The following is a 14,345-nucleotide window of genomic DNA, read 5'->3' as shown; positions in this document are numbered from 1 at the left end:
AAGTTTGAACTAAGTAGGTTAAATTTAGCAAGTACTGTAAATATGCAACAAAAATCTATGTGGTTCAAAGTAGGGTCATAAAATGACTTTTTTTATTTACGTAATCCTGATTTGTAGGCAATATTATTGAGAAAACCAAAAACATAAGTCAGGGTATTTTCATTACAAGCCTTGAATTGAATCCACATTAAGCCAAGATGACAGCAGGTATCAAACAGACACCGCATAAATTTGAATTTAAATAAACTTTTAAAAGCTTTCAGACTAAAATTAAACAATGTTTTTTTTTTATCCTTACCAGTCTGTTTAAAGCCATTGGACCCTTTCGGTTCAGAAAAAAAAGAAAAAGTTCACAGGTTTACAAATAATTTACAGGGTTTACAGAAGGCAATGGTGAAAGACTTCTTTTGAAATATTATTCCATGAAATGCTTTACTTTTTGAGAAAAAACCAAAACAATATAAATTCTCGTTAACGAGAATTACGGATTTATTTTAAACACATGACACGGAGAAACGCGCGGAAACAAGGGTGGGTTTTTCCGTTGTTTTCTCCCGACTCTGATGACCGATTGAGCCTAAATTTTCACAGGTTTGTTATTTGATATAGAAGTTGTGGTACACAATGTGTGGGCCTTAGACAACACTGTTTACCGAAAGGGTCCAATGGCTTTAAGTACTCAATTCTTAGTAACAAAATTATATTTATAATTTGCAAGTTTTAATTTCAAAGTTAAGCTTTACTGCTGTTCATTCATGTCCTAACTTCAGTTTCCATTGACATTTTGAAACGAAATGGCACGACAGGTGAATTTATTCAATTACATTGTGTATGATCATGGATAGCATCAAAACTATCCTTCCGAGACGCCATCTCGTTCTCCATCTTCAAAATATTGGAGCGTGGCTTCTTTTTTACCCACTACACCTGTTTGAGGCTGTAAGATGACATTGTAAAAACTGGAACTCCCAGTGGGCTGTGTTCACACGTCCAAAAATAATTTACAAACCCTGGAGCACCTGTAAAGAGGCAGAGTACACGTAGGCTCATTGTGAGGCTTACCACATGGCAACCCCTGTCAAACTAACCAAATCATGTATAAAAAGAAAGGTTTTAAAGTAAGAGGCATTTTAGGCTAGTGTGCTTCGTTTTTTGAAAGGGCAAGGGCACAAGACATTTTCTCCTTGGTAAAGGGCACCCTACACATGTATGAGGAAAATGTAAAGTTCTACTTGAGCATTTTAAGGGCAGCAAGGCAGTGACCGGGGGGCACAGAGGCAATCGCCTTCGTTGCCTCCATGAAGTATCAGGCCTGGCATTTATTTAATGAATGGTATACTAAATATTACATTTGTGTAAAAATTAAAATTTTGCTGCTAACTTTAAGAGTGGTTTTTAGTGATTTTAGTCTCGTGCCTGTAAACTCATGACTTGACCAGTCCAGCTGGCTTGTGTTTTTCAATTGAATAATTATACCTCACCGTGTAATATCCTAACAGAGTAAAAATGCTGTCAAAACTTTTGGAGTTAGCAGCAAAGTTACATGTAGTGCTCAGCGAAATTAGCGGCATTTTTCCTCCAGCTAGCAGTGAAGTTATTTGCGAAGTTGTTACTCGTGTGAAAATACCCAATGACCAGCTGGTAGGCAGGGGAATATGTGGATATATTTACATCACAAAATCATGTACACACTGTATGTGTCATAGGAAGTGTTTTAACATCATAAAGTGTATGCTGAACTATTGGGGCCAATTTCATAGAGCCGCTAAAGCAGAAAAAGAAGCTAAACACAACAAAATTTTGCTTGTCAGAACAAGGTTACAATCCATTTGTTATATGTAGCATCTATAACTGTTATCCTGTTTGATTATGCTTGGCAGAAAAACTTGTAAGCAATATTTTCTGCTGGAGTAGCAGTATGGAATTTCGTATGTGTAAAAACTGTACACGCACTGGCCCTGTTCGCTCTTGTAGGGGCCCAGCAATTTCCCTCTGTAAAGGGGCACTCTATGAGGAAAATGTAAGTTTGCGTTAAAACTTTGCAAAGGGTACTGCAGCAAAAGCACAGGGCACCACACCGTAATTGCTGTGGGTTATTTTGCGTACATGGAATAGACCGATCCATTAAGCTCTGCCCCATTGCATATTGACCAAACACAATGAAATGAAGGTCCGACAGATAAGACACGAAATGCGTGCGCGTATCTTGGCGATGCGGCGGAGTTGTGCAGAAAGGCATGGGAGAGCCCCATTTGTTCTTGCTCACATGTGCGTTGTGGGAGGAGCCTACTGGATCAGTCAATCATAGCCCCCTCCTGGGCAAGGACATGTTTCTGGCACCAGTAAAATTGCTTGCATGTTTCCAATGCTGAGGGTCTTTTGTCAATTTTGAATCTGGTCTTGTGAAATAAATTTTGGTCTAGTAGTAAGAATGTTGAGCTACAAACCAGTTGCAGTCTTTAGGGATATTCCACCAAAATATCGAGCCCTGGCCCTTCATGATTTGAGTGAAAAGAAGACAACTAAGATGTCTTAAGCCGTGTTCGTGTTGGACTAACATTTTACCGAGATAGTGGCGGTAACATTCCAAAAGGGGAAACTTACCAGCTTCCGCACTTGGATTTATTTGACTTGGGTAAACTCACCGAAACCGTGGGTAAACTAACCAAGCTGGCCCCCTGCGTGACATTGAATAGTTTGATAATCACAAAAATATTATTGTTCCATGACAAAACATGTCAGCTTCTTCGGGCCACGGACAGATGGGAGATTTAATCGAGCCGATTTAATCGCGTCAGCATTGGACTTTCAGGCTCGGTTAAACTGACCTGGTCAATCTTCCTGGGCTCCTTTGCCTCGGTTAAACTACCCATTCGGGTTTGATAAGTTACCTGGGAGGAAAACTTCCTGGGCTGTTCGCATTGGACTCCCAAATTACCCAAATTAAGTCCAATGCGAACAGGGCTTTAGTGCTTTATCAAGTCAGGTTGAATCTGGTCTTGCAAAATAAATTTTACTCTAGTAATTGTGTAGCTAATACATGCCCTGCAGTTTTAGGGATTTTCCTTGAGCCCTGGCCTTGTATGAGTTGAATGAAATGAGGAAAGTTAAGATGGTGTCCTGAGGTGAAGTACTTTAATCCAGCTGGACAGACCCACTGACGTTATCTTACATCATTTACTAAGGCCCTACCCTGGTCTGATTGCCTCGAACAGCTGCCACTACAAAGCGTGGAACCGTAGAACTTAATGCGGCAACATTTTGTTAGGTTCCTGTAATAAGGGAGGTGATGTTATATTGATGACTCGTATATTATAACCCAAATATGAAAGTGCAAAGTGATTCCTTACATAATTTGAAGCAGGTATTACAATGTACACGATTCGGGTTGAGCTGTAGTGGGCCTTAAATTGTACAGTGGACCACAGGACAGAAGCCAGTAATTTTCACCCTGGGCCATTAAACTCAGGACTGGACAAGTCCAGCTGCCTTGTGCTTTTCAACTGAATAATTATACCTCAACGTTGGTAGCTTTAACAAAACAATGTCATAAAATAAAATTAGCTGTTTGCAAACTAATTGAATTCCTAGGTCTAAGTTTTCCATTTTCTTTCTGTGTGTGTAGGATTCCGATGGTGGACAGCTTGATGCTGAGGTTGTCCGTATCGAGCTGAGAGAGGCTCGAGGGAAAATCCACCAACTAGAAGAAAGTCTGTTCGGCAAGCAGGCTGCCCTCGAGGAGGTCAACAGGGAGAACGAGGAGCTACGAGCTAAAACTCTGACAACCACAAACGGACCGAGCAACGGGACGGTTACAAACGAGGTAAAAATAAATCCAAGAAATCAGCAGTGGGAGTACAGTGAAGTAGATGTTTTAAGTCTAAATTTAGTAGTGAATTTTTCCCTTCCACTAGCCCAAAGTGTTTTGAGTCCAAAATTAAGGTTGGTATCATTGGTTCTATACAAACTCTTCGCAACCACATGGACCGAGCAACGGGTTACAAACGAGGTAAAAATAAATCAAAGAAATCGGGAGTCAGAGTACTGAGTTTGTCCCTCGGAACCATCCCATTTTTATCAGAAACATGTTTAGTCCAGTGAGAATAATTGAAGGAGAAGTTTTAAGTCTAAATATTTATCAGAAACGTTTTGGTTCCAGTAAGGTTGGTATGCTATTGTTTGGTTCCATTCAAAACTTTGGCTACCACAAACAAACTGAGCAACAGAACCGTTACGAACGAGGTAAAAATAACCCAAGAAATCAGGAGAGTTACAGTACATTAAAGTAAAGGTCGAGTCACACTGCAGCGATAACAAAAACAAAAACGATCCCGACGCAAAAAGAATGCATTCTATTGGTTGAATTGCTCCACGCAGAGTACGCACACGCTCATTCAACCAATAGAATGCGTTCTCTTTGCGTCGTGATCGTTATCGTTCTCGTTATCGCTGCAGTGTGACTCGGCCTTAAGAACTCGCTCTGTGTAGTTAACAACAAGAAGTCCCCTTGAACCGCGAAAGCGAAAGCATTAGTGTCGACCTATTTTCTACTTCCACCCAGGTAGTAGTTAATAAGCAGAATTTAGTAGTCTCTGAAATTTTGAAATCTATTTCGCGGGAGTAGAATAAACAGCGAGACAAGTTCTCAAAGAACATCTGTTAGCCTTTTAGAAAGACTCTGCTAGGGTTGAAACGTTAGGCCACTGCCTATTTTTCATGCAGAACAAAATCTACTCGGCAGAATAAATATGCACACAGTATTCAAACCGAATATACTACGAACCACCACCATGCTATTCCTCAAAATCCACATGTTTTATTGTTTTTAAGGTACAAAGAGAGAAAAAAGGGGGAAATTTAACACAAAATTGCAAAAAAAGGAAAATCATCACAACAAAATCTCTGCTCTTAGACCTTGGGGATGAACAATTAATAGAAGTCTCCAAAACTGTCTAGAACTTTGCTTTTTTTCCCTCTTCCACAAAGATCTACATGCACAAGGACTCGGATAGTTAATTTCAATTTCCCCTCTTTGTTTTTTGTTTAAGTCCAAGGACGTGTAGTCAGTCGAGTACAGATTTAATCAGTTCACAATAGTTACTGCATTAGTTAGCTTTTCCTGCGTGACCAAGCATTCTTTGTAAAAGCAGACGCTCTCCTCTAGGCGAAACCTTTGGAGGGAATTTACCGCTATCCCCCAATCAACTTGTAACCAATTTCACCCAATCCCATCTGAAGGTGTGAATTACATTAGGGTTTACACTCACCAATCTTGACATACCCCGTCCCCTTATTCACACCTCGGGGCCACTCCAGTCAATTTAATCGTTTCTCTACAATATCCTCCCGAATACCCCCCCCCCCTCCCCGAACCTCTGCGCCACGAAGTTAACCCCTCTCCCAAGCGGCCATACTTGTCACATATGAGCACATCAGATTAACGCTGGTCCGGAAACCACCAACATTGCTTTAATTATCTAATTTACACCTCATCTCTGAGAGGTGTGACAAGTAATAAAAATCCAATCTTGGCGACTCTCGAGGAGTGTCCACAATTTTTTAAGAATCATTTACGGCTATGTTTATCCACGCGATCCCTCAGGGGGATGGGTTATGGGGGGGAGGGAGGTAGAAGAGATGACTTTAGTCAAGACGCTAATGATCTTATGGGAGTTGAAAGTGTCTCAAGGAGGTTTACAAATGTACCTCAGACACGATTTGATTGTCGTGGCTGCTGCTTGGTTATTGACTGTAATTGATAAGATGTAACACCTTCTTTTTTTCCAGTAATGTAGCTTACTCATCGGACATGTCAGGGGGTCCGTAACCCTCCCTGTTGATATCGTCCGCAATACATTGAACCATAGACGTTTTATTTGGACAAAAAAAAAACACAGCAAAATTGCGTTCCTCGCACTAACAGGAGAGTAACTGAATCAGGGTTTCCCCCATCTGGCTGATAGGCATAATGTCTTGCTGATACATAAAACTAAAATTCCTGAAAAAAACTAATAATTTCTCAAAAACATCAAGAAAAAACCCCAAAAAGATTGCTCTACATAGACTGCAGAATAGCACTTTTAAAACCAAGTCAAACACCAAGAAGAAAACGTTTTGAAACATTCCAAAGAGCTTGCTTCAATTCACCAGGCTCCGGCCAAACATGAATGAAAAAAAATTAGGTGCGGAATGCCCTGAGCGTGTGCGTATTCTGAGTGGAGCAATTCAACCAATAGAATACGTTCTCTTTGCGTCGTGATTGTATTGTTTTCATTATCGCTGCAGTGTGACTCGGCCTTTACACTGTAAAAATGGTAAATTATGTCATGTTTTTAGTTGAGGCATTTCATGCTGAGGATTCAATTTACCTTTGGTTTGCGTTTACACCATGTCATAACTTCTACTTTCCTGAAGCGTCCCTCGATTTTGTCCTATCGACTCAGAGATGGTAGATTTACACGGCACGTCAAGTTCTCATGAGAGCTCAGTAGTCTCCGGAACTTTGCTCTCTTTTGGATAACTCTTATTGTGTCACCCCATTGTCTTACTCAGAACATACACATGTTCCCAGCAGAGGCGATCAAACTCGTGGGACCCATATTTTTTTGTTTTCATGCCTCGCCGCAGGTAAAACTAATCAACGATTATCTGTCAGTTTGAATCAATCGGAAATAACGCAGACATTTTCAAAAACATGTATCAGAGAGAAAGGGGAGGAGGGAAAGAATGACTTGGAGAAATCTTTTCAAGAGAGATAAAGAATCAAACCAGATGTCTACGTTGACCCTAGCAGGATTCGGGATTCGAATCCGCGTCCTCAAAAGGTGAAAGTTGAGAGAAAATATGTCAGCCGCTGCAACCCGCTCTCTAAATTCAGACTTTTAATCATGCTAAATCCTCTCGCTGGAAACCTGGATTACTTCAGATGGAGTGATTTCATGTGATACACTCCACATGGTATCACCCCACTGCTCAACATGGTACCCACTACCTCTAAACTAAACAGCGTTGATGTTAACAATTTATGCCGAGGAAGTTTTACAACCGGTTTCGTTTTTCTAAATATTGTTATTTTAACCAACCCCCTAACCTTAAAAGTTTCCCCCCTCAATGGGGTTGAGGTCAGAGATAAGCAAAACCCCCACGGAGGGTAAAACACAAAAAATACATCAACTGCGGATTAATTTTGAGGCGATATACCGGTGGAAATCAGCTGACCGTGTGTAGTTGTTGTGGTTGCGGTGTCGGTGTACGGTTGATGTCTCGTGGAGAGGGGGGGGGGGGGACTGGGGGAAGGAAACCACTGGCACTGCCTGGTGGTGTGAACGATGATTGATCAGTTTTTTGAGGCAGTGAGTGCTGAAATACTGCCAAGTTGTGATGTGAACACATGTATTGTATATGTGGATAAACTGCAGACCCCTTAACGCCTGTGACTTGTTAGCCGCCATGTTTGACATCACCAAAGATAAAAACCAATGTTATGGTTCAGACACCTTTTTTTTTTTACATTCAAATAAGTCTCACCAAGCTGAGGCATTAGGCCTGGTACTGCCTTCATTGCCTTGGTGCCCTTGAAATGCTCATGAGTAGAAAAGTAAAAATTTCCTCATAGGGTGCCTTTATGAGAAAATGCCTTGGTGCCCTTGCTCTTTCAAAAATGAAGCATCAACCATAGTCTGGCCCCTTTCTATGAAGTGAGAATTGGACCTATCACTGCCAATGTGTCAAACATAAAGGCATTTCAAGACTGTTTTCAAACAGTCGTTTTATGCCAATGGGAGACTTTTGGACATTCCTTTTTCACAGTTTTCGCCAGTAGTGCGCGTGCTCAGACCTACACACACAGTACTGAGCATAAGCAGGCACGATCAGAGCCACAAAAAAGATCGCTTTGTATGCTCACCCCGCCAGCGGCTTTAAATTCTCCCATAATAGCTTTTTATGGGTGGTGATCATCCTTTAATTCCAGATTTAGATGCAAAAATCAGGGTAGCATATTGGGGGTTGATGAGAGAGGATGGAATGGGAAGGAGGTTGACTCTCGCAACACTTTCACAACATTTTGACAGCGGGACTTATAGTTGACCTTATCCAGGTCAAAGGTCATCAAGGCCTGAAGACTAGTCACCATGCCCCGCCTTGCCACCTGACCCCATTTTTCCTCTCTCTCCTCCATCCTCAAGAAAGCCTGTCTTCACCTTGTGACTTCCTGATTCTTTCTTATCTTGCCAGTCATTTGTAGCAAAGTGGGTGGCTACAAATCATCCTTGAACGAGATACTAACATACACAATATGATGTATGCCAGTCATTGTGTACACACAATAAGCCTTTCGCGGGTTAGATTTGAATTAAGTTGTGTACAATAACTTGCTAGTCACAAGTTAAAGCTTACATTTGATTTCCTCAGACTAAAAAGCTATTTAATATGTCAAATGGTTAGATTCAAACCTTTGCATAGCAACCCTCCAGATGGGCAAACCCAGGAACCATTGTGCCCTACACATTCTTTCAGAATTTTGTTTGGGTATTCGCCATCTCTTACAAAATGCAAAATCTTGCCTCGAATCTTGTGACATAGCAAATGTCTCTACAGAAATCAATTTTAAGTGGTAACTTGTGATGAAGCACATCATTGTACCAGACAATAATCAAATCTAACATGCAAATGGCTTATTGCAACCTCGTTCCCAATAGGTTTGATCTCACCATTTTTTTCTTCAGAGTGCCTTGCTCGATCAAAGCCCCTGGAAGTGTGACTTTGAAATATCCAAATATCCATTCTGTGTCAGAGTTTCTCATCAGGGCCAAGTTTAATTAACAAATATTTGTAGTTTTTATGCAATTCTTTTTGTGATTTATTTTCCCCCAGGGTGCAGGATCTGTGGACAAAGAAGCAGAGTACCGGGCAGCATTTGAGCAGTATAACCTCAAGGTAAGAACAACAAGTGTAAATTGGAACCGGTTGTTTGTTAATTATAATAGTAATAATAATAGTGGCTTCTTATAGAGCGTGCATATTCATCTCTTTTTGATAAGTGCACTGCGTTTTATTAATGTGCGTTAAACAACGCACAGGATAAACCAATGGTTTACGTCCCTTCCGAAGGACAAAGCGATGGTCAAGTGTCACGACTGGGACTTAACCCAACACTCTGCTGATCGGAAACACCAGAGTTTGAATTTGGTGGTCTTTACTGCTCGGCCACGAAACTTGTTGATGTTACATTAGATCCCTATCACCAAAAGAATATGTATGCAATACAGGGGTTAGTCCTTAACTTTGTCAGTGACTTGTCGGTGGGACCTGGGCCCAATTCCACAAAACTGTTTAGCAGAGAATTTTGCTTAGCAAGTTCCTTTGCTAGGCAAGAAAATAGTGCGGTACCAGTCACACCAATGGTAAACGTACAGTATTTTGTCTGCAGCCGATATAACTAAACACTAGGATTAATCCTATCTCGAGTTAGGACAAGTAACTCGTCCTAAGTTAGGATGGGTTCAATGCGTCCTAACATCTATGGATACAAACTTAACTTGTCGTAAGTCCTAAATTAGGAAGAGTTTGGTGAAATTGACGGCTGGTCACCTATTTTTGTTAGGCAAGTGTTTTCTGGGCTTAGCAATTTTTTGGCGGTCCTCCTTAATCAGTAATCTGTTGTGCAGTCAGGGAGCAAGACCAAGATGACAGAGGTCTCACTTGAAGGGGTCTGCATCTTCCTGCGCCTTGAACACCCAGCAGGGTGTATATGTGCGCATTACAAGTCTTATTGTTATTATATTATTATTATCAATGCATCAAGTTTTCGCGCACATGTATATGATAGCCAATCAAAGACACGGATTGGAGTTTCCCTTCTAGGGGTTTGAGATGTACGCAGAGTTAGCAGGCAATACGTCGGGCTGCCCATGGTAGCAAGGCTGGCATCAATGTGCCCATGGTCCACCCTAAGACACTTTGAAAATGGCGAAGAGTGCAGAGATTCATGACACATCATCAGGAAACTGTCTTAACTTGGAACCAACTCCTTAGAGATGTCTTCACCCCTTCATCTGAACATAGCCCCAAGGTACATCAACTCAACCCCATAGTAGATCCTTCCTGAACAGGTTTCTCACTTATTTTGGGACCAAACTCAATATTTGCTTAACGGAATCAGAGGAATGTTCAAATGTGATAGGTTTCTGGGGTAATAATATACTTCCTTTTTTATCGTGAGGAAGGGAAAACGCTTTAATTGATTGGAGTCCCTAGAATGGAGGTTGTCAGAAGATGTTAGGGTGAGGTTTCAAATATGGTTGTCGTAACTGTGGATTTGGGGGAATCTTCAGGGTTTTGTTTGTCCTGGTTTGGAAGTGTTTGTGACTTAATTGATGGCTTATCCCAGCTGTCTGGTGGTAATAAGGGTCGTTGCCCAACTTGGATGAGTCAATCGAGCAGAGACAACTTCCGCTAGGCATTAAGGTTTGCCACTTTTTATGTCTTTGGTGTGATTGTTAATTAAGGAGAAAGGAGAATCTTCAATTTGGTTTTTCCTGGTTGAGAAGTGTTTTTGACTCGATTGATGTTTTTTCCTTTTTCCTCAATGTTTCTCTGATGGGGTAGGAGGGTCATTGCCCAACACCTCTGAGTCAGGAGATTATGTTGTGAAGATGAGCAGAGTGTACTCCCAGAGAGGACAGTGACTAGAGTGTACTGGACTGTTTGAAACTTTCGGACTCGACCTTTTTTGGGGATCAGAAATTACAGATTTTTGCAGTGTTCTTTCTTGAAGATGCTATGTCAGATTTTTGGCCGATTTGACCCAAGATTTGATGGGGGTTGAGAAAGTTACAAGCTTTCATTAGAGCCATTGCTCGAAAAAGTCCGCCAATTATTAGTAACAGTGAAATAAAGTGCTCAAAATTAGTTTTTGTCGGGATCCCGACAATATATCACGTGACCAATTTTTATGTGTTTTATAAGAAACGTTTTAAATTTGTGCCATGGTTCCTGACCATTAAAAGTAAAAGTTAAACTTTTTTTCGTTAGAGCGGGTGATACTCTTTGAAATACCAGTCACTCAAAAAAATCTATTTTTTAGTGTTTGGGGCCACAAATCTGACATAGCATCTTTAACAGTGGTCCGCTTGCTGGCCAAATGAAAGTAAGAACACCCGAGAACCAGTCAATTTCAACTTTACTTTTCAGCAAACATTCCTATTTAAGCCCTGTTCATACCTCCTGCGAATTCGAAGTGAACGTTCACGTCACATGGCTGTTTTCGCAGCGAAGGTTTCGCAGAAATTAAACAAAGTTCAACTATTGCAAATTATTTGTGTGAATTTGTGATGTCAAAATTTATATTGCATTCGCATTCGCAGGAAGTATGAACTGGGCTTTATTTATAATGGACTAGTGAAACAGCAGACTAATTGAGTATTGTTTGAAGCTTTGTATGGTGTGGAGAGATAAGAAGAAACAATAAATAAATAGTAAACTTGCGAGCACAACCATGTGTAAATCTCTTAGGGTGAGTGAAGACGAGCAGAGTATACTGTTCGAAACGTCGAGACCACACCGGCTCTTTTCAGAGCCAACACTCACCCTAAGAGATTTACACATGGTTGTACCCGCAAGTTTACTATTTGTTTATAGTTTCTTCTTAGCAGACTAATTGGTTCTGCTGGCTAGTCACAAAAAAACCCAAAAAACTCGGTTTTTGTTTGAATTCCGACTTTCTTATATCTGCCTGTTTAAATAAAATTGTGCCCTTTAACAGGTCCCGATGTTCGATTACGTGCGAGACTTGCACAGTCGAAACCAAAAGCTGGAAATGTCATCATTACAACTTCCTTTTCCTTCTCATATTTGGAGCCTATTTGCAGACTTTTTGTTGACAGCAGTGACTCTAACTCCCTGAGGCTTTCCACCCCAGTTGTTATCAGAAACGACAAATACATGTATTTATGACAAAATATTTATTTTTTCACAAAAATCATCAAGATTAAAGGAACACGTTGCCTTGGATCGGACGAGTTGGTCAAAACAAAAGCGTTTGTAACCGTTTTTTATATAATGCATATGGTTGGAAAGATGTTTTAAAAGTAGAATAAAATGATCCACACAAGTTTGCTTCGAAATTGCGTGGTTTTCCTTCTACTGTGCGAACTAACACGGTCGGCCATTTATGGGAGTCAAAATTTTGACCCCCATAAATGGCCGACGTGCTAGTCGACGAGGTAAACGGAAAACCACGCAATTTCGAGTCATGTTTGTGTGGATCTTTGTATTCTACTTTTACAACATCTTTCTACCCATATGCATTTTATAAAAAACGGTTACAAACGCTTTTCAAAGACCAACTCGACCGATCCAAGGCAACGTGTTCCTTTAAACCGTATGAAATGCTCCTGGTTGCACAGTAGTTGTTTTAAACCATAAAGATATAAACACCATGATGAAAACAATCCAAATACCTTGTTTTAATATGGAAGGCAAGGTGGCGCATGCTCACGCAAGGTGGCGCATGCTCAGGCATGTGCTTCGAATCAATCAAATGCATCTCGACTCACCCACTCAGGATGCTCTCATGTTGGCAGTAGTTGGATCGGGACACCTGAGAGGCCGACGTGGCCGTCACAAAACTAACTTACTCGACATTCTATGGAAAGACCTCGATGCTCGTCAGCTGTCCCTCAAAACCCACAGTGACATCCTACGTCTTCGTGACCTGGCAAGTGATCGTTTGTCCTGGAGAACTCTGTATTAGTAGAGACTGATATTTATTCAGCGTTCACTTCACTTGCTATTACTTTTCCTATGTGCAGTTCATATATAAATACCTTGTTTTAATTCAGTGGCTTCAGCCGAACATAACAAAATTGGGGTCCTAAATAGTCCACAGTTTTGTAAAATCCTGGGGAGTACCCTGAATTGGAGTTGCAGAGTGGTTTGTTGAGGCAGCTAAAAGAGTACATCTAGGCCAAGGTGTGCCTGAGTTGTTGTAGCCTGGTTTTTTCCTCACCAAGGAATATCCAAATGCCAAAACACTTCATCCGTGAAGATCCTATACTGAAACAGGCTGTTCTGTCTGTCTTTTGCAATCACTCTCAAACAGGTCTCATCCTAAATGTCATATTTTTCCTTTTTTGGGTTGCCTCTTGAAGTTTCAACTTGCAAAACCCCCAGGAACTGTTTGAGCCACAAATGACAGAATTTGAGACATTTCTGCTGCTGATGGATTCAATTAGACAAGAGGTTGGACAGGTGTTTGCGCAACAACACCTGCACATGATGATCCATAAATCAATCTGGAGATGCACTGAATCACCTGACAACCCTAGAAATGTATCAACTGTTGCCAGCCACATGCCTGGAGTTTCAACTTTGATAGGGCAAAGCTGTTTTCATTTTGCAAAGGGGACTTTCTTTGAAAATATTCAAGTTTATGGGAAATTTCTGAACATGCAACAAATATAAGAGCCTCTGTGCAGTTGCACGCCTGCAGCCATACAGGGTATTTTGTAGGTCCTGGTGCTCTAGGATTCCTAACATCAAACTGTTTAAATAGTTGGTTTTTAAATATCAATAAACCACAAGGGATACTGACTGGGTAAATTTGTAAATGATTTTGGGGTTGAACAAAGAACTGACTAGAGTGGGATTCGAACCAACGACCTCCAGATTAACGTGCCGGCGCTCTACCAACTGAGCTATCTAGCCCTATATTGGCGGTATACCTATTTTGTCAATATCTTTGTTCGGGGGTGCCAGTCAGAAGCCATATAACCGTTAACTGCCGTGTAGCCAGGGATCACACCCAAATTACGATACAACCTGGGAAGCGGCAGCTAGGGGATCACCTTAAGGGGATGCGACTTTTTGTTTCAGATATCAATAATAAGGGAAACTGACTGGGTAAATTTGTAAATGACTGACTTGGTTTTTAAATATGAAACTTATTTTTGGTGCTAGTGCAGGAACAAAACTACTTCTTTCCAATTAACTGTCATATTACACTCCTTCACGCTTTCTTCGGTCCACACTTGACATCACTCACTTGAATGTCCCCCATGCCAACAAACTTCTGGGTCAAAAAGCCTTTATTAAGCTGGACCATTGGAACAATCTTCCTCCTGTCATTAGGGAATCTGTTCTTTCTATCTAGTCGACCGAATCGGAATCATGTTGAGATTTGCCATTCTTGTCTATCCCTTCATAAAGTTGGGTAGATCAGTTGGAAGCACCCAATGTTCCTGGCAAATTCATGTTTAGCTGCAACTTATGTTTAGCTGAGCTTTTGTCTTCTCACATTTCAGGATTTTTTTAAGTTTATCTTTATTTCACAAAGCTCTTAAGAC

At 40.9% G+C, this 14,345-nt stretch overlaps 1 protein-coding gene across 1 annotated transcript in view; it reads left to right on the top strand.

The window, feature by feature from the left end:
• The window catches only part of LOC139948693 (uncharacterized), a 122,725-nt gene that overhangs the window by 23,166 nt on the left and 85,214 nt on the right, over positions 1–14,345 (top strand). The window contains 2 exon segments of the mRNA XM_071946939.1: positions 3,626–3,823; positions 8,875–8,937. Of these exon segments, the coding sequence (XP_071803040.1) occupies positions 3,626–3,823; positions 8,875–8,937 (261 nt within the window).

The sequence above is a fragment of the Asterias amurensis genome, chromosome 16, assembly GCF_032118995.1.
Source record: "Asterias amurensis chromosome 16, ASM3211899v1".
NCBI classification, from domain to species: Eukaryota; Metazoa; Echinodermata; class Asteroidea; order Forcipulatida; family Asteriidae; genus Asterias; species Asterias amurensis.
The sequence above is the reverse complement of the archived record's forward strand: the minus strand, read 5'-3'. Positions and strand labels throughout refer to the sequence as shown.